At 35.5% G+C, this 26,310-nt stretch overlaps 3 protein-coding genes and 1 long non-coding RNA gene across 4 annotated transcripts in view; 3 read left to right on the plus strand and 1 right to left on the minus strand.

Annotated features, from left to right (window-relative positions):
* Window positions 1–7,343, plus strand: part of bf-2 (complement factor B-2) — a gene marked incomplete in the record, with an annotated part of 14,698 nt that extends 7,355 nt beyond the window's left edge. The window contains 12 exon segments of the mRNA NM_001033839.1: window positions 1–14; window positions 17–20; window positions 23–43; window positions 933–1,101; window positions 1,825–1,985; window positions 3,621–3,753; window positions 4,116–4,241; window positions 4,244–4,248; window positions 4,836–5,040; window positions 5,964–6,111; window positions 6,522–6,648; window positions 7,170–7,343. Of these exon segments, the coding sequence (NP_001029011.1) occupies window positions 1–14; window positions 17–20; window positions 23–43; window positions 933–1,101; window positions 1,825–1,985; window positions 3,621–3,753; window positions 4,116–4,241; window positions 4,244–4,248; window positions 4,836–5,040; window positions 5,964–6,111; window positions 6,522–6,648; window positions 7,170–7,343 (1,287 nt within the window).
* Window positions 7,344–9,555: 2,212 nt separating this feature from the next.
* Window positions 9,556–16,745, plus strand: LOC100175525 (serine/threonine-protein kinase Nek7-like). The gene is made up of 12 exons (XM_002125072.4): window positions 9,556–9,837; window positions 10,430–10,589; window positions 10,831–10,955; window positions 11,258–11,449; window positions 11,951–12,103; window positions 12,522–12,605; window positions 13,078–13,144; window positions 13,773–13,859; window positions 14,359–14,688; window positions 14,910–15,045; window positions 15,507–15,740; window positions 16,309–16,745. Exons 1-12 carry the CDS (start codon window positions 9,668–9,670, stop codon window positions 16,464–16,466), a joined length of 1,896 nt encoding a protein of 631 aa, XP_002125108.1. The 5' UTR covers window positions 9,556–9,667; the 3' UTR covers window positions 16,467–16,745.
* A 1,072-nt stretch (window positions 16,746–17,817) lies between these two features.
* LOC108950043 lies at window positions 17,818–22,380 on the plus strand. The gene is made up of 4 exons (XR_001975029.2): window positions 17,818–17,902; window positions 18,618–18,719; window positions 21,314–21,430; window positions 22,304–22,380. It is a non-coding gene; the product is annotated as an uncharacterized LOC108950043 (long non-coding RNA).
* Window positions 18,241–25,731, minus strand: LOC100177858 (cell division control protein 15). Its single transcript, XM_002125006.4, has 12 exons — window positions 25,429–25,731; window positions 24,493–24,658; window positions 23,609–23,727; window positions 23,039–23,230; window positions 22,699–22,824; window positions 22,288–22,368; window positions 21,783–21,855; window positions 21,320–21,421; window positions 20,530–20,880; window positions 20,072–20,207; window positions 19,161–19,394; window positions 18,241–18,706 (listed from the first exon to the last, which is right to left on the minus strand). Exons 1-12 carry the CDS (start codon window positions 25,593–25,595, stop codon window positions 18,480–18,482), a joined length of 1,974 nt encoding a protein of 657 aa, XP_002125042.1. The 5' UTR covers window positions 25,596–25,731; the 3' UTR covers window positions 18,241–18,479.
* Window positions 25,732–26,310: the final 579 nt, after the last annotated feature.

Genomic DNA, 26,310 nt, shown 5'->3' on the forward strand with positions numbered 1-26,310 from the left:
ATTGTAAATATAATTTAAGAGATTCCAGCCAAATCCACCCCAGGTATTACAACTTTAAAGGATTTTTAATATAACTGTTCTTCACAGGTGTATTTAGTGGCGTAGCCAGGGAGGTTTAAGGCGGCACAATTTTTCGTTTATAAGTTTATTATATAAACTGTTGCAGTCATGCAGAGTATAAGTCGAAAAGCAAAAACAAACTCTTTAAAACAGAAAAAGAGCCCTTTAAATATGATTTTATATTATATAATTAAAAAATGATTTAATATTATATATATTACACCCTCTTTAAAAAATATTTAAAAAAACAACTTTTTTTAGCCTGATCTTTTGTACCGTATTGGTACATTACGTTCACAACAATGAGGTTTTCTATGTTTGACAACTATGAATGTAACTGCATTTTAACAATTTCAGCCCAGATTTTACCCTGCTGTTATGTCCATAAAAACAAGCAGAGCCAAAGTATATTGCATTCACCACATTGATCAATGATGTTCCCTATATTTGACAACTATGAGTGTAAATATATTTTAACAATGTCACCCCAGATTTTACCCTGCTGTTATGTCTATACAAACAGGCAGAGCCAAAGTATATTGCATTCGCCACATGAATCAATAAGGTTTCTTACGTTTGACAACTGTGATTGTAACTTCATTTTAACACTAAAGAATTGAAAAAACTTAACATTTCTGCTCTTCGTATTCTAACTCATTTTGTTATTTTATTTCCTGTAGTTTTAATATTTTTTCTAAAACTGCCTTATGTGTATGGGTAATTAAGGATTATTATTTGATTACGCTACTGAGTTAAAGCAATAGCCTATAGTGCCCACATTTGTAGCGGAATCGGTATTGCCCCAAATCTCTAGGCTACAAGCAGACGTATCAACTTTTTCCTTGCGCTTATTTACATAAACTCTTCGACAGTTTTACAGCATAACTTCTTGTACTACATGCCGCGGAAACACACCAGATGCAAGAGCAGAGTACACACAACTGTTAGGCCTTGCTGGAGGGAAACTAGAAAACTTTGTGCAAATTGAAAACTTCTATCTGCTGGAACAATACATTGACCGAGTAATTGATGTTCGCATAGGTAGGTAATGTTTTTGAATTGAAAAGCTATGACCATTGACTTTATGCTTACTGTTGTGTTTTACATGGTGTCTTCTCATACACCAGACACATATGGTGCATTCATACACCTCATGCTCACTGTCAAGTTATAACATTGGTATCTTCCTATACACCAGGCACACATGGTGTATTCATACACCTCATGCTCACTGTCAAGTTATAACATGGGTATCTTCTAATACACCAGGCACACATGGTGTATTCATACACCTCATGCTCACTGTCAAGTTATAACATGGATGTCTTCTAATACACCAGGCACACATGGTGTATTCATACACCTCATGCTCACTGTCAAGTTATAACATGGATGTCTTCTAATACACCAGGCACACATGGTGTATTCATACACCTCATGCTCACTGTCAAGTTATAACATTGGTATCTTCCTATACACCAGGCACACATGGTGTATTCATACACCTCATGCTTATTGTCAAGTTATAACATGGATGTCTTCCTATACACCAGACACACATGGTGTATTCATACACCTCATGCTTATTGTCGAGTTATAACACGGGTGTCTTCTTATACACCAAGCAACTTGACAGTAGTTGCTCCAAACAATTAATTCTCCTTTAATGAACAGTTCAAAGCAATGCTTTCAAAAATGATTAATTTGAAAGGTATATGCTATAAATTACAACCTACCATATAAATACGATAATATATGCTTCAGACTATGGAAAATGTGGACAAGCAGGTGACATAGGAAGTATAAAAACAAGAGCTCGCTTTGGTAGAGTGCTTAACGGAGAAACAGCTGTTGATAAAGCTTGGCCATGGCAAGGAGTTTTTACAAAAAAAGTTAATGGCGGAAATTTTCAGCAAATATTAAAAGTAGGTTAATTACATTAATATTTAACAAATTTAAATTCTTACAGAAAAAAAATTTTTTCTGTAAAGGCCCTAGTTTTTTTAAAATACTATATATAAAAAATGTTATGGATTTTTTTAAATGTTACCCCTAAAAAGTTAATATTAATTTAATATTATATTTCTTCCGGCACCGTAGCAGAATTGGTTAGCGCTCCTACCTCGAACCCAGAGGTAATGGGTTCGAGGCTCGTCGCTGCTGCCATTGTGGGCATATGTGTCCTTGGGCAAGACACTTAACGGCAATTGCTCCAACCCAGTGGTCACTAATGGGTTGTCTAAATTATCAGCCACACATTAAAAAGAATCACCTACAAAGTAACATACTTGGTAATTCATAAGCTTGCACGAGGTGTATGAACACCCGTGTTATAACGACTGTCATTTTCCAAACATGCAGGAATAAAGTAAGTTATATTCATTTGATGATGATCTGGTGCTACGAAAACGTAACCAACAAAAATCAAGTCCAACCACTAGTAGTAATTGAGAAATATATTTCGCCTAAATGGCATCGTCAGTCTCTGCAAAAGAAGCCTAAAAAAAATATAGCAAAGTAATGGAATGGAGAATACCAAAGAACACAAACACCTGCATATACGAACATTAAAAACATCAGAATGGGAGAGGCACGCTGGACAAACAGAGGAAAGCAGAAAGGTGTAAGCTAGGTGTAAAAGGCGACAAGTTGCGTGTTGGGGGTGACCATGCTCGTTTTGTGCTGGCCGTGCATGCCACAAAGGGACAAGACAAGCTCTAAGACAAGCTGAAACTTGGAAACACCAGTTCAACACGTCTTCAGATACCAAGGAACTTCCTACAATACTGGTTTGGGCTACGAGCTTCCCACACCTAGACAATTTATCAGATAAGGAGAGGCAATTGCAACCCAAGGCTCTCGTTACCTACAGAAAACCACCGAACCCTCAGAATATATTGACGAACTACAGGCATATTGCGCATGGGAAGGATAACTTTAAATCTCCCGGTTCGTATCCATGTGGCCACTGTGCCCTTTGTGGCATGCACGGCCAGCACAAAACGAGCATGGTCACCCCCAACACGCAACTTTCTATGCCACGAGGTATGGTACGCCTCACACAAACCCTCAACTGCAAATGCTACGGCATATACGTGGCCACTTGCAAATTTTGCGATAGTCAGTATGTAGGCCAAACCAAGAATAAATTCTCTACCCGCTAGACGGCGCACGCACGCTCCTTCGTTATCTCGCTTCCTTGTCGCCTTTTACACCTAGCTTACACCTTTCTGCTTTCCTCTGTTTGTCCAGCGTGCCTCTCCAGTTCTGATGTTTTTAATGTTCGTAGATGCAGGTGTTTGTGTTCTTTGGTATTCTCCATTCCATTACTTTGCTATATTTTTATACGCTTCTTTTGTAGAGACTGACGATGCCATTTAGGCGAAATATATTTCTCAATTACTACTAGTGGTTGGACTTGATCTTTGTTGGTTACGTTTTCGTAGCACCAGATCATTACTGTATTTCACTATACTAGAATCGTTCAACTATATGTACATCAGATCAGGGTCAGATTCGCAGAATTTATTACAAGTTATATTCATCCATTACCTTTACAGAGCTATTCTACAAGCAACTTCCTTGGTGGTGGTTCTCTTATTAACAACCAATGGGTTTTAACTGCAGCTCATTTATTCGCAAAATATGATGAAGGAAATGCTGCATGGCAACGAAATTTTCGTGTTACTTTTGGTAAGATGTTTTTGAACAGTTTTTGCAGTTTGTTAATTCAATTAATGGCACCTAATTATCCTCGCGTGACAGGAAAAGATAGAAGTTCTAACACAGGTGTCTTATAGTATTACACCTCGTGCCCGCTTACGAGTTAAACATGTACAATTTTGTTTTTTTGTTTGTTTGACAACTTAAACAACCCATTAGTGACTACTGGGTTGAAACAATTGATGTTGTTTTGCCCAAGAATACATGCACCCACAATGGTAGCAGCATTGAGCATTGAACCCAGTATCTTATGCTTACAATGCAAGTGGCTAACCACTTGTGTCATACAAAAGTTTCAGAAACGATACTAAATATTGTTTTTATTTATACAGGTTTATACAATCGCCCGATTACACGCAGTCATTATCGAAACAGACTGGATCCTACCATGGTGGTGTACAATACAGAAAAAATAATATATCATCCAGATTTTGATGATATATCCCTAGACAATGATACTCACTGGTGTATTTACATACACCTCATGCTCACTATTGAGTTATAACGTGGGTGTCCTCTTATACACCAGACACACATGGTGTATTCATACACCTCATGCTCACTATTGAGTTATAACGTGGGTGTCTTCTTATACACCAGACACACATGGTGTATTCATACACCTCATGCTCACTATTGAGTTATAACGTGGGTGTCTTCTTATACACCAAACACACATGGTGTATTCATACACCTCATGCTCATTGTTGAGTTATAACATGGGTGTCTTCTTATACACCAGACACACATGGTGTATTTATACAACTCATGCTTACTGTCAAGTTATAACATGGGTGTCTTCTTATACACCAGGCACACATGGTGTATTCATACACCTCATGCTCACTGTCAAGTTATAACATGGGTGTCTTCTTATACACCAGGCACACATGGTGTATTCATACACCTCATGCTCACTGTTAAGTTATAACGTGGGTGTCTTCTTATACACCAGGCACACATGGTGTATTCATACACCTCATGCTCACTGTTAAGTTATCTAAATACTATTAATATATACAACAGACTAACACTCATACTTATTTCTCCAGGTTAAACTTGGCCAGCAAGTAAAACTAGACCCCACAAAGACAAGATGGATAAATGTTCCCAACACATTTGGTTGGGTCAATTTCACAGATTACATCAGACCTGTATGTTTACCTTGCATGCCAAACAATTGCTTGAACAGTTATTTGAGAACTAAAGGAAGAATTCCAGCCAATTCAAATCAACAGCAAATCTGTGACATTGAAAGTATGTGTAACTAACTTGTTCTACATATATGTACTATCTTAATGAATGTAACCTGCTTTGGAAATTCGTTATAACACGGGTGTTCTGTTTCATACACCTCCTGTCTGCTTACAAGTTAACACGAATATAACTGCGTGGGTGATTATCATTTTGGGATTTTTATTTTGTATATATATGGCTAAAAATTTGAAGGGACAGCCACTAAGGGAGAATTTAGACAAATCAAAAGGGATTACTATGTTGAAGCAATTGCTGTTGAATTTCTTGACCAAGGACACATTCACAGAAATAATAGCAGGGTTGAGCCTTGTACCCTGTATCTTTAGGCAGCCAGGTAGACTGTTTGTTACGAAATAGTAGGGATTCATTATATCATAATAGCGATTGTTTTGCCTGGAAATTAATTACGACATAATAGCACACGGCGATTCTTTGTGTCATAATTCACATGGTGATTCTTTGCGTCATAATAAGGAATGACACCTCATCATTTAGTATGTGTAAGAGGTTTAAAAACAGATTTAAAAGTTTGCTATTTTAATTTAACTTTTACGTGCGTCGTATTTAGGCCTTTTGAACACCAATGTAATAACCCTTTTTTTTATAGTTTTTCGCGCCCCCGTTCCGATTGTTTCACGCCCCCCTAGGGAGGCGCGCCCTCCAGTTTAAGAAGCACTGGGTTAGAGCGCTCGTGTTCTAACCAAAAGATACCGAGTTCGTAGCTCAACGCTGCTACCATTATGGATGTATGTGGCCTTGGGCAAGACACTTACCGGCAATTGCTCCAAACCAGTGGTTACTAATCGGTTGTCTAAATTGTCAGCCAAACTGTTTTAAATTGTTATCTGTGAATTCAATATTTTTATGTTGTTTTGAATTTGCAGTTTTACACAGCAAAGAATTAACCTCGTTACGATTTTCAGCCGCAGCAGTTTTGGATGTGTCAAACAGCCAGAATATTGCAGTCGTAACCGGTTTTGGGCATGAAAATGAGAGATCTGACAATGACCTAAAATTGAATGCTTCTGCGACTTTAAAGCAAGGAGTTCTTAAGCTTATGCCACATGCAACGTAAACGTTTTATTTTATATTTTCAATGAATAAATGTAACCTATTTATCTTTTCAATGGCGGGGCAACCACTTTTTTGGACACCTCGTGCACGTTTGTGAGTTAAAATGTATAGTTGATATATACTCTATCATTTTAAACTGTGCCAAGAGTTAAAGGTTCAAGGCTCGTTGCTGCTACCATTGTGGGTGTATATGTCCTTGGTCAAGAAACTAAACAGCTGTCCTTGGTCAAGAAACTAAACTATTGCTTTAACCCAGTTGTCACTAATGTTGTGTAAAGTAATACAGAATAAAACACCCACAAAGTTGCATACAAGGTAACTTGTAATCGGGCACGAGGTGTATGAAACAAAACACCAGTGTTATAACGACTGTCGTAAAAATTTGTTTTAACATTTTTGCTTTTAAGGTGTCGAGACTTTACTAATCAATGGGGGACCGACCTCACACAACGAATGGTTTGTGCGCCAAGTGCAAATGATACAGTTGGTATAGATGCATGTCGAGGGGACAGTGGTGGACCTTTAATAAGAGAGGTAATATAAACATCGTAAGCTGGCACGAGGTGTATAAAACATAACACCCGTGTTATAATGTCTATCATTTTCCAACCTCGCGAGGATAAGGCAAGTTAGATTTATATATTCATATATTCATATTTAATATTTTTTTACATTCTATTCTGTATTGGTGAAGTTTTACGGCAAGGCAGTCTATAGATGTTTGGATTTAGGCAAGAGAGAACCTGTAACACAATGGCTAGCGTGTTTTCCTCCAACCCAGAGGTTACGGTTCAAGGCTTGTCGCTGCTACCATTGTTGGTGTATAGGTCACTAAACGAACATTTCCAACATAATTGTCCCTAATAGGTTGTCTAAACTGTCGAAGAAACGCGAAAAAAATTAAAGAAATCATAATGTCTAAATTACATATGTGGTTACTCGTAAGCGGGCATAAGGTGTATGAAACAGAACACCGGTGTTATAACAACTATCATTACCCTAAAATGCGAGAATAAATAGGTTACATTTGCTAATCCAGTTATTCCATGTTACAGTTATATGATGAGAACACAAGAAAAAGCTGTTGGATTCAAATGGGTATAGTAAGCTGGGGATATGGGTGTGGTAAGAAGACCACGGTAAATGGAGTAAACAGTTTCAGGCCTGGAATTTTTACCAAGCTGCCTTTGTTTATGGCATGGGTGAACCAAACCATGGAAGCTAACTAACTATAGCAGGATCTCTGTATTGCTACACAGTGTTTATAGCAGCTTTTAATCGTGTTTAGGTATATAATGTTTACAAAGTTCATGTTATTGGCTGGATTTGTAACTTTTTGCAGTATGTTTTACACATAACAATTGTGTTCTACATTATTATAAAGAGTTACAAAATAATTAAGTAAAACAGTTTTTCCCACTCTTATGAATGTATGTGTCATGGAGCAAGACACTTAACAGCAATTGCTCCAACCCAGTGGTCACTTATGTGTTGTCCAAATTGTAACCCATACATATATCAAAATTACCAAAAAAAGTAAAATTGTCAATTTTTAGCATTTTTTTAGGCATGTGTAATTCATATGGAATAATATCATAAGCAGTCACATGCTTTGCATTACTGTGTTAGTATTTTACATTTTGGTTCTTTGCTGCAACTGTAAAGTAAAATATTGGTTTCTTTTAGTTATGGAAGAAAATATTAACTTATTATGTGTATATATGCATATCATTGTGTTTGGGCAAAAGTTAACTGGTATAAAACTGTACATTTATTTGGCGGTGCGTAATAAATAGTTATAGTCGTATGTAAAAGTCTTTGGCAAGAATTTCGTTTTGTGTTTTTACATGGTTGTCTAAAACACCCTTAAAGTACAGACAATCTGTCTAAACAAAACGTTTTAACCTGCCTTTACAATAACGTTTACTTTTTGGGAGTCTATCGCAATCAAATTACAACCTAATTATAACGTTGTAAAAGTTAAGATTACGTTTTGTGTCTGTTGTGTAATATCTCATATTTTCTAATTGTGTTTTAACAATTAACAACAGTAAGAATATGGAAAAAACGTTCTGTTTCATACACCTTGTGCCCGCTTACGAGTTACCATGTATGTTACCTTGTGGGTGATGTAGCCTACACTAGCTTACGAGGGAAAAACGCAGCCTACATTACAGTGTCTATATGCAAACAAGTAATGTACTGTACACCTACGTAGTTCAGTTAATGTTTGCATGTGCTCAGTCTGTATGTTTGCTAAGCTTTGCTACATTTGTGTACTGTAGGTACAACAATGGTTATAAGAAGGTATAATACGAGATAGCTTATAATAATAAGTCAATAGACTAAAAAGTTATCTTGCATTTGCTACCTATTTAGTACTGTTGGGTAAGATGGTTACCTTTACCGCATAATATTCCATATTTACTGATCGTGTTTTAACAAACAAATAACAACGCTCTTTTATAAGTGTGGGGATACGGTTATATAATTCTGTTAATATTCTTTGTTTACTACTGAATAGAACGGTAAAATAAGAAAAACATAGACTGTACTACTCAACACAATATAGTATCCTTTTTTTTATGAATTTAGGCAGTTGGTCGGTTAAACATTTGGATTTTATAATGGTATGTGCTATATGTGTACAGTGCGCTAGCGCTAATGTTAAATTCGGGATTCCCCATTTTTTGCTCTCCCTTCAAAACTGTACCGTCTTGAACTTCTGCCTTTTGTGCGTAGAGTACAACAGAATACAAGAAGTTCGCTGGTACAAGCGTTTCTTGTATATCAGTATGTAGGTATATATAAACTGCGGACTAGCCTAGGCTATAGCCTACTGTTAAGTTAAAAACGTATTTATATTATAATTATTTCGTTTCTGATCGTATTTTACTGTTTTAAACAGTTAACAACGCTATTTTAGAGTCATGAAAATAGTTTGTATAATTCTGTAAATATGTTTTGTTTACTACCAAATGGGACAAGAAAAGAGAGTGAAAGCATGTCCTATCTTACCCCACCCTATTATATACAGTCCATAAAGTTTATATATGCCAAAGCAGTTGTATATGTAGCCTAACGTGGAAAGAGTAACTAAACTTTACATATAGATTTAATAAGTTCCTCATATTTATTGTAAATCGTGTTATGAATTCATATAACTGGCAAAATACGTATTGTATAGGGTAAATATATAAGAGGATGGGGTAATATGGGACGCATCATATAGCAGGTTGGGGTAAGACGGCACATGTCCTTATTCTTTTTTATCGTCCCATTTGGTGGTAAACAAAGATTATTTACAGAATTGTATAACCGTATCATCACGACTCTAAAATAGTGTTGTTAATTGTTAAAAACACGATTATGAAATATGGGATTTAGGTGCCTATATTATTCCATTACCCTACAGTACTATAAATTTAATTCCTAATATTTTGCAACGTAATTCTTGTTTAGGTGATTGGCAAACAACATTAGTACACATTGTATATAGTTACTAGGTGGATATAGTAGTTCAACTGAAACTTGCTGGACTGTCTATAAAGCTATGGCTGAATTAAATGCAATTTCCCTTCGGGAGTTGTCTTTAGTAGACACCCAAAATACAGGCTTAATTGGGAAGGTGGTTGCAAAACGCTACCACATTGATAAAGAACTTGGCAAAGGGAAATATGGCATTGCTTTGCAAGTTTCTGACAGAGAGGATAATAATATGAAGTAAGTCATGCTTGCGTTTTACCTAGAGGTAATGGGTTCAAGGTTCATTGCTGCTACCTTTGTGGGTGTGTGTGTCTTTGCGCAAGGCACTTTATTAATGGCAATTGCTTCAACCCAGTGGTCACTAATGGGTGGTCCAAATTATCAGACATACATAAAAAAACATAAAGTTATAAATGCGGAAACTTATAAGCGGCACAAGGTGTATGAAACAAAACACTGTGTTATAACGAATGTCATTGCCCTGCCAAACAAAGATAAATTTGTTACATTCATTAACCCTACAATTGTAACATACAAGGTATTAAGGTAACTTGAAGCGGGCACGAAGTGTATGAAACAAAACACTGTGTTATAACGACTGTCATTGCCCTACCAAACAAAGATAAATTTGTTACATTCATTAACCCTACAATTGTAACATACAAGGTATTAAGGTAACTTGTAAGCTGGCACGAGGTGTATGAACACCCGTGTTATAACGACTGTCGTTTTTCGGCCACGCGAGGATAAAGTAACTTACATTCATTCATTCAATTGTATTCACACCCCATGCTCACTGCTTGGCGCAAATTAAACTGTACATTTGCAGGAAAGTTTTGAAGCGTGTACAAATTGCGAGTTGCAGAGATATCCAAACAGTTAGGCAAGAAGCTGGAATTTTAAGTTCTCTTAACCACAAGTATATTGTACAATTTCTCAGCAGTTTCTTTGATGGTGATTGGTTCTGTATTATAATGGAACTGTGTGAGGTATGGATTGAGTATTTGCATCTATTCTATATGGGTGAAGTCCCAAAATGGACAAATCCAAAATTGCTTTTTTTATAATAATTTTTCCCTATGTTTAACAACTATGAGTGTAACTGCCTTTTAACAATATCACTCAAAATTGTTCAAGTGCATTCATGCATGTTATGTTCTCTGTCAAGTTATAACTTTAAAAACTGTAACACATGTATGCAACAATATAATAGAATCTTTATTTTTTCAGGGTGGGACACTGGCCACAAAAATTGAATATGCAAAATCTGAACAATTACCAATTGACGCTCAGGATATTTTGAGATGGACATATCAAGTGTTAGATGGTCTACAATATGCACACAGTCGTGACAAGTATGATATATATATATATATAATTATATATTTGTACTGTTATAGTATGGGTCATGTCTTTACATATACATTTTTGTTTAATTTTTTTAATTTGTTTAAATTAAACACAACTAAATTTGAGTTAACTTATACTGTATTGTGGGTAAAACAAATTTTACATAGCATTTTCAATAAAATTTGTATGCATTAAAAAAATTGAAACGCATAACAAAAATTAATTGTATTTAAAATATGATGTATTTAATAAATGTTATTTGAGAATGCTAAAAAGGCCAAAAAAAATTTTTTTTTTATCCAAAAAGAAAAGTCTTACATCGGGACATAAAACCGTCAAATATTTTGTTGGTTGGCAATGACGCTAAGTTGTCAGATTTTGGTTGCTCAAAACAACTGGATGCATCAACATATCAAGCATCTAGTATAGTAGGAACGATTCTATACCTTGCCCCTGAAGTTCATAATGACCAGGTTTACAGCGACAAATCGGACGTATGGTATGTTTTAATAAAGTATATTTTGATACATATGCGGTAACTTGTAAGCTGGCATTTAATAAAGTATATTTTGAATGGTATATATGGGGTAACTTATAAGCTGGCACGAGGTGTATTCTATAGTACATTTTGATTTTTTCTGTAGCACATTTCTATTTCTTCTCTTGTCTTTTTCTAGTGCCCCGCCACGCGAGGATAAATAATTTATATTCATTGATTTCGATAATTTTGGAAGGGCACAAGGTGTATGAATCAGAACATTAATGTTATAACAACTGTCGTTGCCCCGCCGCGCTAGGATAAATAAGTTTTCATTAAACAGACCACCCGTGTTATATTGACTGTCATTACCTCGCCATGCGAAGATAAATAATTACATTAATTCATTCATAACTAAAAAGCAGGCACGATGTGTATGAAACAGAACACCTGTGTTATAACGACTGTCATTACCCCGCCTAGCGGGTATAAACAATTACATTCATTCATTCATTTATTCAGGTCAGTAGGATGTATCTTATATGAGCTTTTTACCTTGCAACCAATCTGTGGGTCTGCAGCTGTTGCAATGCAAATAATTCCATACCTAAAGCACATGGATACTATGCCCACTCCTACATTGCCAGATGAACGTTTCCAGGATTTGTTTTTAAGGTGAAAGAGACATATGATTATGTGATTAGAATTATAGGCGCCAAACCTGGGGTGGCAGGGGTGCAGACCTACCCTAGAATTTTTCTGCACTAGATTGATCAGTAAAAATTACAACCAATAAGTTAGATTTGTTTCATAGGAATGTGTGTCCAACTATCTCTGCCTTCCCTGCGCTTATTGAGTTATAGTTGTAAGTTTGTAATTATACAGAAGGTACACATTATGTATTCATACACCTCATGCTCGCTGTTGATTTATAGCATGGGTGTCTTCTTATACATCAGACACACATTGTGTATTCATACACCTCATGCTCACTGTTAAGTTAGAACATGGGTGTCTTCTTATATACCAGACAGAAAGAGTGTATATATTTAGCATTGTTTAAGTCTATAAAACTAAATTAAAATACTTACAGAATGATGGAAAAGGATCCAAGAAACAGGGCAAGTGCTGCTGAAGTTTTAGAAGACCGCCATTTTGAAGTTTTTCAAACCAATAAGTAAGTCATTTTGCTATATGATATTTAATATGAAAAATGATCATTTTTAAGAACTTTGAGTTTAGCTCAGATGCGGCCGAAACACCAAATTGTTTGCATATGCCTAATTGGAACTTAAATCTTTGCAACCATTGTGGGCGTATGTATCCTAGAGCAAGACACTTAACAGCAATTGCTCCAACCCAGTGGTTACTAATGGGTTGTCCAAACTGTCAGCCAAACATTAAAAAAAAACTTATCTCAAAACAATCACCTTGAAGTTACATACGTGGCAACTCATAAGGGAGCACCAGGTGTATGGAACAAAACAACCATTTAAAACCCCTGCCTTACCCAGTAAAGATAAATAATACACTAAATTCAAACTGAAAACGTAGTCTAAAATTATGTGTGTGTGTCCATTATTTTTTGCAACCATTAGTGATTATTTAGTTTTGTTTAATATTTGTTAAAATTTCCATAATTATTTCAGTGGTTCTAACGCTGGATCAGAAGGGTTGACAATAGAACTTGTGGATGATGACCCCAGCAACCAAATGGTGAGAAAATCTTTTTTTTGCATTTCCTACGTATGTATAAATGAATGTAACTTACTTTATCCTGGCATGGCCGAAAAAGGACAGTCTGAACAACCAAATGGCGAGACAATCTATATTTTTGCATTTTTAAGGCTAAAATCAGATTAATTAAAACAGCAAAGAGAAGGGAGTAGGCAAAAAACAATAATTGTTAAAACATGCTTCAGGTAAAAACTACTTAAGTAAAAGTGTAAAAAAACATGGCTGCTAAACCTTTAGTTTGAGTTGTGATCATATGCCTGTCATTTTATAACATGTAGCTCTGTGCAGAGAGCTTCCAGTTTTTCCTAAATAGGTGCTTGAGTTTGGCTTGTTTTAAAGGTAATTCATCAATGCAGCTTCACCCTACCCATTGGGAGAGCTTCAAGTATTCCCTAACCCCTAAGTACTTGAACCAACATACAAAACAGTCTGACTTATTACATTGTAAAAGTAATGTAATGTAACTTACTTTATTCTTGCGTGGCCAGAAAATGACGGTAGTTATAACACGGCTGTTCTGTTCCATACACTTAGAGCCAGCTTACGAGTTACCACGTATGTTACTCTTTAAGTAACTAAAGTAAATTTTTAAGTAACTTTCTTACAGGAAGGCACTTGTGTAATTTGGATGCCTAGTAATGTGGTATTGCCGACAGGAGATTTGGCAAGCCTTTCACCATATGGGAGTTTCAGGGTAAGTAGTACTGCTTTACTTGTTGAGGAAAATATGCACTTATGTTGTTCCATTACAGGCACCTAACATGGGTATACATACATGACATGGAATAGGTTATATCTGGGTACACAAAATAATGGGGTAATAACACACCAATTAAAGGCAATAACCTGAGCATATGGCCCAAAGAGCACCCTGCTATTCCAAAAGATAGACGCCTATATCTCCAATGCCATGGTTATGTTAGGGTGTTAGCGCGGTTAGCACACCTGCCTCTAGTCCAGAGGATACAGGGGTCAAAGCTTGCTGCTATCATTTTTGGCCCCTTTGGGTGTGTCCTTTTTGGGCCTGGGGGTTATAAAGACCAATAAAAGTTGTATAAAGACAACTACCCACAAAGTTACATATGTTATGTTTGGTTGGGACGTTTTAAAACTTGTTAACTTCCTAAGACATATGTGTTACAAACTGTCAGTAGGGGATTAATAAATGTAACGCACTCATTCATTTCTTACAGCAAGCAGTAAATCAATACAGCACTCAAAGCTTAAACCCCAGCTGCCTCAGATTCTTAAGGCCTTCACGGCTTATACCCTGCCAGCTAAAACAGTATAATGCTAAAGAAGAAAAAATGCTACAAACAGCCATTTGCAAATCTGTCAAGCTAGCATTGGAGCAGGGTGACAAGGAAATGTACAATTCAATTGCATTCACTTTGCCTTTGGATAAATTGAACTACCCTGCGGAAAAAGTTGCACGTTGGTTGCAAGATGAGTTTCGTCGTTTTCGACCGTTTTATTTGAAAACTGTGAATCTTGTTTTGGATCCAAACCATAAAGATGCTCAGGTAAATACAACAAATGTGTCTGGTGTATAAGAAGACGCTCATGTTATAACTTGACAGTAAGCAGGACGTGTATGAATACACCATGTGTGTCTGGTGTATAAGAAGACACCCATGTTATAACTGGAGAGTGAGCATGAGGTGTATGAATACACCATGTGTGTCTGGTGTATAAGAAGACACCCATGTTATAAATCAATAGTGAGCATTAGGTGTATTTACAGAAGTGTCGAGATGTCTTCAGCATCACACCATGTGAGATTGGTAACGTGGTAGTTTCAGTCTTCTGTGGTGACATCACTACTTTAAAATGTGGTGCAATTGTCAATAGTACAGATGGGAACTTTCAACTTTCAACTGGTATGTAATTGAACACAAAAGCCCTTGCAAAGAGTTTGTGGGTTCAAGGCTCGTCAATGCTATCATTGTGGGCGTATGTGTCTTTGGGCAAGACACTTAACAGCAATTTCTCCAACCCAGTGGTCACTATTTGGTTGCCTAAATTGTTGCTTTGCAAAAGAGCAAAAAAACAGTAGCCTATTAAGTTACATATGTGGTAACTCGTAAGCGGGCACAAGTTGTATGAAACAGAACACCCGTGTTATAACAACTGTCATTGCCAGCCATGCGAAAATAAATAAGTTAAATTTATTCATTCTTGTATGAACGACTGAATAAATAAATGTAACTTCTTTTTTATAAAACAGAACACCATTGGTAAAACGACTATCGTTGTTTTACCACACAGATTAAAATAAGTTACATTTATTTATGACTTTAAAATCTTCATTTCTTCATTCGTTCATTTATTCCATTTTCAGGGGATCTATCTCAAACAATTTATGACAAAGGTGGGCAATTGTTAAAAACAGAGGCAGCAGCCAATCCCTCAGCGCACATGCGTATGACTAGTGGCGGTAATATGGCAGATATACAAAGCATTCACCATATTCACAGTTCTAGCCTTGGTGATGTACGCAATCTGGTTTTAAAGGCGCTAAATGCAGCAAATGAAGAGAAGAATAAGTCAATTGCTATTCCAGCTATTGGAACAGGTAATTAAGGATTGGTAGTAAATACATATTTTGTTTAGTGTATAAAAAGACCTATGTTATAATTTGACAGTGAGCATGAGGTGTATGAATCCACAAAGTGTGTCTGGTGTATAAGAAGACACCCATGTTATAACTCGACAGTGAGCATGAGGTGCATGAATACACCATGTGTGTCTGGTATATAAGAAGACACTCATGTTATAACTCAACAGTGAGCATGAGGTGTATGAATACACCATGTGTGTCTGGTATATAAGAAGACACTCATGTTATAACTCAACAGTGAGCATGAGGTGTATGAATACACCATGTGTGTCTGGTATATAAGAAGACACTCATGTTATAACTCAACAGTGAGCATGAGGTGTATGAATACACCATGTGTGTCTGGTGTATAAGAAGACACCCATGTTATAACTCAACAGTGAGCATGAGGTGTATGAATACACCATGTGTGTCTGGTGTATAAGAAGACACCCATTTTATAACTCAACAGTGAGCATGAAGTGTATGAATCCACAAAGTGTGTCTGGTGTATAAAAATAACAGTGTTCTTGTCTTTCTACAGGTAATTTGCATTATGATCCTGCTAAAGTAGCTCAAGCTATTCGAGGTGCTTTAGAAGATTTTGTTAAAAATACTGAGTTTTCAGCACTTAAAGAAGTCTATATTGTGATATTTCAACCAGAAATGCTAGCTGCATTCCAGCAAAATATATGCTATTAATTGCCCACAAGTCTTTTTTTACACCATATGAGTTAGTTTATAATCTTTATACTTGTATGGCAGGGCAATGACAGTTGTTATAATACAGGTGTTCTGTTTCATACACCTCTTGCCTGCTTACAAGTTACCACCTATGTAACTTTGTGGGTAATTTTATGGCTGATAATTTCCCATTAGTGATCTCTCTGTTTGGGTTATTGCCATTAAGTGCCTTGCCCAAAAACACACACATGTGTTCAACTATTCAGTGAAATGAATGTAACTTGTTTTATCCTCGCGTGGCCGAAAAACGACAGTCGTTATAAAACGGGTGTTCTGTTTCATACACCTCGTGCCCACTTACGAGTTACCATATATGTTACTTTGGGGGTAAAAAATGATATATCATTTTAAAAATATATATCTTTGTAAATACAACATTTTACTAATGTATCTTCAATATTTTATATATATAGGGGTTAAAATGGCAAAGCCAGATAATTACTTTTAAAATAGATATATATACAAAACAAAATCAATCAAAATAAATGGCTTATTATCATTGCAACTAAACCTACAATTAGTAAGCCATCTGACGAATAATAGAGTAATACTTTTTTATATAATAATGTATTGTTTTTATTACGTTCATTTTTAAAAGCTATCTTATAAATGATAATTTAATTTGTGCTTTTTTTGTAAATAAAATTGTCATAATTGTAAAAGCCAGTCTTGTTTAAACGAATTAGTTTTAAATCTAAATAAACAATAAAAGCAGTGGATATAATTTGCAAGTCTAGAAAAAAGTTGTGTGTTTTAAAAAGCAATTTTCAACGGTTTATTTGGTATGGAAAAACGCACGGTTGTGCATTTTTGACGTTTTGTATGCCATTTAGCAAGGCAAGAAGTCTATTTACAACATTTTAATTATGCCTGGTAGCAGAAGTAACAGAATATTAAAAAAAACAGTTTGACTTTTTAAAACCCGCGCCTTTTTACAAAAACGCTGCAATACGAATTTGGCTGACACGAGTGATTGAGTCGGATTCGAAAATAGACCTTTAATTAGACAAAATGCGATCCTAACTAGTCAGGTTATTTTACCTCGCCCGAAAGCCGATTGGAATTTTTGATTTTGGGCAGCATATTTATAAAGTATATTCGTCACCACAGGGGTTTAATTTGCACATAAAATTTACACCTGCATTTTGAAAAATTTAAAGTTTACGACCGTTTAAATTTCCCACTATTTTACATTATATACTAGCCTATACGTTTAATACAGTGCCTGCCGTTTTGTAATTCTATAAAACATATCTTTTATATCTAGTGTTGAACACGAAACTTAGTAGGCAGTAATATGTGCTTTTATTGTGGATTAAAAACAAGATGTATTCGTAGACGAAAAGGGCGCGCAATACTATATACAAACGAAAACGAAAAGGCACAACTAAATGGTAAATAAAATGAAACATACAAGTGTTATGGCCCATTAATATTTATCATATTTTCCTGTAATTTAGCAGTAATAAAGGCAATATATATAAACAATGTTGTAGAGAAAATTGCATATAAAGTTTTCATTGAATATAAATGGATAAATGTAACTTATTTATCTTTCCCCTGGCGGAAACGACAGTGTTCTAACATGGGTGTTCTGTTTCATACACCTCATGCCGGCCTATGAGTTACCATATATACCATACTTGATAAATAATACGCTTATACAGAGTATAGTAAGGCTGACATATGCTGACATAAATACTGTTTTTGTTTAAACTTTAAACTTAAAAAAACTAATGCTGACATAAATACTGTTTTTGTTTAAACTTAATGAGTACATTTTTCACAATTTAACATATTTTGGTTCTTAAATTGTCTTGCCTTCTTTTGCACCATTGTTTTTAAAAGGTAAACAAAATGGGTTAACGCACCGTATTTAACTTTGTGGGTAAGAATTTTTAGCAGAAATTTTTAATATTTTTAAATGTATGGCTAACATATCTCAATACATTCGAAAAAAATGGTTAAAAATTATGAAATTGAGCATTTTTTGGGGTTTCCGCCCTTTTCCAATAATTGTCGCAGTTCTGGGTCAATAGCATTGCATAAAATCTGCTGAAAATCTGACAGCATTATTGCTTGGTATACAACAACTGTAATTTGACGCAGGTTTTTAGCATTTGGGTAACTTTGAGAGAACTTTTCAATTGCGAGGCGAATACAATTGGCTGATATGTGAACTTCAAGCCCAAGATCACCTAGATACATTATGTAAGTTAAAAATAATAAATGGAATAATTGAATGAATGAATGTAGCTTGCCTTTACTGGCGTGGCTTGGAAATGACAGTCATTATAACACAGGTGTTCTGTTTCATACTTCTCGTGCCCGCTTACGAGTTACCATGTATCAGATTCATGTTACTTTGTAGATGATAATTTTTTTTATAAATGGCTGATAATTTGGAGAAACCCATTAGTTATCACTGGGTTAGAGCAATTGCTGTTAAATTTCTTGCCCAAGGACACATACGCCCACAACGGTAGCAGTGACGAGCCTTAAGCCTATTACCTCTGCATTACAGGCAGTTGCACTAACCACTTTGACAAGTTCTGGCTATGTAATTTTAATAATAATAGTAATAACATTATTTGTGTCTTCAATAATGGTTGCAAAGATTTAATTTTAGTTTATTTTATTATTTGATTCCACCTGTTCCAATTGCTGGTATAGCAACAGTATGCATTTCCAGTTGTTCTGCTACATTTAATGCTGCAACTAATTTTTCCACCAAGTTGCTTTTGTTTACAGCTATATGTAGTATGTATTGGACCAAGGTTATGTCACCACCGGTAGTGACTACTACACCGTCAACTTTTTTGGTGGCACTTAATTCTGCCGCAATTACCGCACCCCCTCTGCTGCGAACAGCAGGCGCCAGTGTCCCTGAAAAGTAGATTTTAACGATTTAATAATTTTAGCTTGTTTATCCTATCGTGGCAGGGCAATGACAGTCTTTATAACACGGGTGTTCTGTTTCATACACCTCGTGCCTGCTTCAGAGTTACCATATATGTAACTTTGTAAACAGATGAACAAATGTAACTTGTTTATTTAGGGGCAAGACGGTTGTTATAACACGGATGTTCTGTTTTTTTACACCTCATGCCTGCTAACAAGTTACTTTATATGTAACTTAATAGACAGTTATTTCCCATATGCTTAATGCTTGATGACTTAAACAATTCGAATTTCGAATTTCGAATTTCGAATTTCGAATTTCGAATTTCGAATTTCGAATTTCGAATTTCGAAATTTCAATTTCAATTTCGAAATTGAAAATTTCAATTTCAATTTCAATTTCAATTTCGAAATTTCAATTTCGAAATTTCAATTTCAATTTCGAAATTTCAATTTCAATTTCGAAATTTCAATTTCGAAATTTCAATTAGCATTATATATGTTAGAGTTGGTATAATATAGGTTCATTCCCACCAAAACAAGTTTGTTTACATATATTGTAACTGGTAGGCGTGCACAAGGTGAATGAAACAATACACCTGTGTTATAACAACTGCCAATACCCCACCATGCAAGGGAAAATAAGTTACATTTATTATTACCTTGATTCATTTTATACTGTGGATCACAACTGTCAATTATTGCATCACAATCTTCACTTATGACATCACCACAGTGAATTTTCACTTTTAGTTTTCCAATAGTTGTCTCAGTTTCGTTAAAAACACAGGAAATAACCTGAAATATTTTTTTTAATAATTCTCACCCAGAGGTAATGGGTCAAGGCTCGATGCTGCTATCGTTTGAGGCAACAAACGCCATTTTCTCCAACCCAGTGGTCAAAAATGTGTTGTCCAAATTATTAACCATACATCAAATAACAAAAAAGAAAAAATACAAAAATATTCACCCACAAAGTAACATACATGGTAACTCGTAAGCTGGCACGAGGTGTATAAAACAGAAAACCTGTGTTATATCGACTGTCTTTTTCTAGCCACCTTTATTTATAATACATTACATTTATACATAATGCCTAATAGCAAGAGCAGATTCATACCTGTAAAGCAAATATGTCTGTTGGAAAAATGACCAATCTTATGTTCTTTAAATTAGTCGTCCGAAACGCTCTGAACTCATCTTGCATCCAACGAGCTATTTCTTCAATAGGATACTCCATGCCCCCTGCCCCCATAGCGCAAAACGATATCGTTGAAAAACCATTTCCCTCTGCATTTTCAAGGCATTTTTTTACTGCCGCGGAATAGCTTTTTTTGATTTTTTCAGAATTGTTTTCATTGTAATGCTCCATAAGTACAATGTATACACGAATGCATGGAAGTTGGTGGCTATTGACTTGAACAACTGACCACATATCTGGTTTTGATGCAGCACTGGCGTTACAATCGTCCTGTTAATAAAATTTAAATTAGTTGTGGTTGGTTAAGCGTAAAAAAAATGATTTTAAAGTAAAATTGTCAGAGAAGCTAAATTAGAATACTTCTAAGGTGTATTTATAAATATCATTTTTTTGGTAAAAGTTATAACATTGGTGTCTTCTTCTACACCAGATACACATTATTTTTTGTCTCCTTTTATGCCTCATGCCCACTTTTAAAAGTCATGTCTTCTTTTTTTTAGAGTAGGTTGGGAAAAGATAGGACACCTTTTCATTCTATTTTCTCGTCTAATTTGGTAGTAAACAAAGAACATTCAAAGAGTTATAAAACCAACTCACATAGACCGTTGTTAATTGTTTAAAACACGATCAGGGTATCTGAATATTATGTGCTAAAGGTGTCGCCCCCACCCTACTATTTATATATATATTTTTTTTTTTTCAGAATCACCTGCAACTCTTTTCCTGCTGCTTTTAGAACAGCGCCAGCCAATGGAGAATTTCCAAGATTTGTTAAATCTTGTTTCGCAACGCCAATTACAATTGCATCTACCTAAAAGAGGTAAAAGAAATCAATGAATGTGACTTATTTCGCATGGTCAGTAATAATAGACCTTATATTACGAGTTGTCTGTTTCATACACTTTGTGTACGCTTAAGAGTTATAAAGTATAAGATTTTGTTGTTTTTTTGTCTAGGTTACAATTTAGACAGCCTATTAATGACCACTGGATCAGAGAAATTGCTATTATAAGTCATACCCCAAAGACACATACACCCACAATGGTAGCAGCGCCAGACCTTGAACTCGTAACCTCTGGGTTAGAGGCACGCTAACCATTGAGCCATGGCACATATTATACATATGTCATGTATTTATGTATATAAATATGAGTTTAGTATTAAAACCTTACATTTTCTTTTGTAATGTCTCCTTTAAAAAGGTTTACTTCTGCTCGGGGAACCATTCGAACTTCAATGTCAGAACTAAAAGGATAAAAATTTGAAAATATATATATTATATAGCTATGCTGGTTTGTGGTTTCAAACTTGACAGTGAGCATGAGGTGCATAAATACACCATGTGTGTCTGGTGTTTAAAAAGACACCCATGTTATAATTCGACAGTGAGCATAAGGTGTATGAATACACCATGTTTGTCTGGTGTATAAGAAGACACCCATGTTATAACTCAACAGTGAGCATGAGGTGTATGAATACACCATGTGTGTCTGGTGTATAAGAAGATACCCATGTTATAACTCAACAGTGAGCATGAGGTGTATGAATACACCATGTGTGTCTAGTGTATAGGAAGACACCTATGTTATAACTGGATAATGAGCATGGGAGGTGAATGGACCCATAAATTTACAATAAATAATTTGAAGCTAAAAGTAAATACATTCTTACTCTTACTTTTTCCTTATATTAGAAAACACTGGATCCTTTAGAATGTCAATTGCATTGCATCTTTGATCTGTCTGTCTCACCAACATCCTAAAATGTAAGTTATTTTATTTATATATATATACAGTATATGATAACAGTAACAAGGTATATTATGTACAGTGTATATTTATATGTATCAATGTATGTATAATTGTCATTACCCTGACACCCAGAGTGCTGCAACCTATTAGTGACCACTGGGTTGGAGAAATGTCTGTTAAGTGCCTTGCCCAAGGACACATACGCCCACAATTGTAGCAGCGTCAAACCTTAAACCCGTATTTCATAAAAACTAAATTTCAAAGCAAAATATTTTGGTACAAAAATGCAGTACCAGACAGTAACAGAAAATTGCATTAGCAGGTTTAGCAGCGTTACTTTGACAGAATTCTTTGGTGTGCTTGGTTGGGCAGCGTAGGTAAACTTCCAGTTAAAATAGCTGCTATATTGGATTCAAATGGGTGCTTGAGTGTACATATCTCATAGAAAACAACACCAAGGGACCTGAAAAGATATATTAATAAAACATACTATGTGCAGAGTGATTTAGGTTTAGAATTAGTCAGACAGTTTTTGTTATTAAGACAGGAAGTAATATGAATGTCGTTTTGAAAGATATAGTGTATATAATCGTGTAGAGGTAATTTTATGTTTACTGTTGAGTTATAACATTGGTGTCTTTTTATACACCAGACAAACGAAATTATAAAGTCTGTACCAAAGGTCGCATTTTGTGCTGTATGGCTTCTCTTCTAAAATCTCAGGCGCCACATATAGAATAGTCCCAGTCAATGTTTTAGTTAGGTATTCTTGTACGCCCAGCTTTTTGGAGACGCCAAAATCGGTCAGTTTTACGTCTCCGCCTTTTAAAAGTACGTTCGCTGGCTTTAAGTCTCTGTGTAAAACTTTTCTGGAATATAAAAAGTAGCTTTGCTAATCTGTATTATAAGTACAATAATGAATGTAACTTATTTATCCTTGCGTGGCGAAATAATGACTGTTGTTATAGCATAGGTGTTTTGTTTCATACACCTTGTGCCCTCTTTCGAAGTACCATATATGTAACTTTGTGGGTGATGAAGTGTGCCTATACATAGTGCACATTAGTAGCTTAGGATAAGATGTTTTCATTCTCTTTTACCGTCCCATTTGGTAGATAACAGAATTATGAACCGTATCCTCGCGACTCCATAAGAGCGTTGTTAATTACTAACTGATCAGGAAATATGGGACACTATGTGCTAACGGTATCATCTTAACCTACAGTACTATACATACGTATTCTTACTTCGTGTGCAGATAATTCAGTGCACATAAAAGCTGGTAAGCAATCTTTTCAACCATTTGATCCCCAAACGCACGGTCCGACTTTTCTAGTTTTTCTATCTGGTCTGCTAAGTCTCCGCCCTTTAATAAAAAGAGTATGAAGTAATAATCTAGAGCTTGACAGTGAGCATAAGGTGTATGAATACACCATGTGTGTCTGGTGTATAACAAGACACCCATGTTATAACTTAGCAGTGAGCATGAGGTGTATGGATACACCATGTGTGTCTGGTGTATAAGAAGACGCCCATATTGTAAGCAAGTTGTATGAATACTCCATGTAAGCATAAAGTACACGGCCCTGTAAAATATGTGGCCAATACGGCAAGCCTAGGTTATGTAATGCCATTGTGTAGTAATATAATACCAGCGGTTTCCCTAATTTGCATATATGCCTACGCGTGACGCAGACAACGTAATTGTGTTCTTTGTTACTTGGCAAAAAACAGTTGCTAATAACTTAACAGCTAAAAGGGCATACAGATACAGTTAATTCAGGACCACAATAAAATCCATATATTCTCAAAGTTTGGGTTAAGATGGTCGATGTTGTAATCTCTTTTAATATCCCATTTGGTAGCAAACAAAGATTATTTACAAAATTATAAAACCGTATCCTCACGACTCTAAAGGGCCGTTGTTAATTGTTTAAAACACGATTAGGAAAGATGGGATTTTAAAGTATTATTCTTTGTTTACTACTATCAAATGAGACAATAAAAGTGAATGAAAACCTGGACCATCGTAAGCGGGCAGAAGGTGTATGAAACAGAACACCCGTGTAGGCCGTGTTATAACGCCTGTCGCTATGTGAGGATAAATAAGTTACATACACGCATAGGTTACCTCACAATATTCTGATATTATACAGAATATATTTTTGTCGAAAAAGCTCTCGTGGAACTTTACAATGTACGGATGGCTCAGTTTTGCCAATAAAGCAGCCTCTGTTCGAACTACCGACTTGTTTCCTATGTTTTCCGTTTCGACCATAACACGTTTTAGGACCTTTCTGTAAAAAAGAACAGTTCTCTATAGGGTAAGATGGATACCGTTAGCATGTAATGTCATATTTCGTAACCGTGTTAACAACGCTGTTTAAGAGTCGTGGGGATACGATATACAATTCTGTAAATATTTTTGTATTGACAGTAGGTTGGGGTAAGGTAGTCCACCTTTTTCATTCCTTTTTTTCCTGTCCCATTTAGAAGTAAACAAAGATAATTAAAAGAATTATAAAACCGTATCCGCACGACTCGCATAGACCGTTGTTAATTGTTTAAAACACGATCAGGATATTATGTGCTAAAGGTGTCCCGTCTTCCCCCACAGTACTGTATAGTTATTTTGCTTTATGCTCTGTTGCAGTTTTATGAACAATCCTTTTAGAACAGTTTGTAAACTTTGCCAAAGTGAGTAAAGGCAGATGTATTGTTTCTAAATTAAAGAGCTTTGAATGTGGCACAATTGAAACGGTATAAAATTACAGGCTTTATCATTCCAGGTAAACAATGACCAAAACAGGGTATATAGTAGGGTGGGGAAGATGGGGCACCTTTAGCACACAAAATCCAAATATCCTGATCGTGTTTCAAACAATTACCAACGCTATTTTAAGAGTTGTGAGCATACGGTTATGTACGATTATTCTGTAAATATTCTTTATTTACCACCAAATGGAAGGAGATAATAGAATAAAAAGGTGCCCCATCTCCCCCCACCCCACTATATTTAATAAAACAAATTACGTATAATTAGAAAAAATGTGAGTAAAATACTTACTTCGGCGCATTTTTAGGAGCTTTTTTATCCACTGCCAAATAAGCTGCGCCAAAACCGCCTTTCCCAATTAGTTTTTCAAGATGGTATTGATTATTTATCGTAGTACCGACTGCGCCTTTCGCTTGTATATCGTCCAGGATAAACTTCAACAGCTGAATTGCCTCCATTTTAAAACTATGCTAAAAATTGGAGTACATTCTGTGGTAAAAATTATAATGGTTATGGCGTAAGTAGGATACAAATTGTTATATATATGTTTGAATTTTGAATCCATCAAATGTAACTTGTCTATTCTCGCGTGGCGGGGCAACGAAAGTCGTTATAACACGAGTGTTTTGTTTCATACACCTAGTGCCTGCTTATAAGTTACCACATATGTAACTTTGTTGGTGAATATAAATGAGGTCTCAAACGTGTTATAACGAATTTCGTGGCCCTAAAACACAAATATAATTAAGTTACAGAACATTTCAATTCACTTTATTACTATTGTAGTTTTGCGGCAATAACTTAAACTCAAACAAGGCCTATTGAATTTTCTATTTACTTTTAAACACTCGGCAAACACACACGTAGGCACAGACATGCTTTAAAAAGTTACGAGCCAATAAAATCCGAACACATTCATAATACAGTACTGTAGGGTAAGATAGATACCGTTAGCACATAATATCCCATATTTCCTGATCGTGTTTTAAACAATCAACCACGTTATTTTAGAGTCGTGAGGATACGGTTATATAATTCTGTAAATATTCTTTGTTTACTACCAAATGGGACGATAAAAGAATACAAAAACATCTTTCTCCGGCCTGTTATACAATTTAGTAAGGTCTAATATGCGTTGATACGTTTAACCGAAACTAGGAATCAAAGTTGCTG

Source organism: Ciona intestinalis, chromosome 13, assembly GCF_000224145.3.
Source record: "Ciona intestinalis chromosome 13, KH, whole genome shotgun sequence".
In the NCBI taxonomy this organism is placed as follows: domain Eukaryota; kingdom Metazoa; phylum Chordata; class Ascidiacea; order Phlebobranchia; family Cionidae; genus Ciona; species Ciona intestinalis.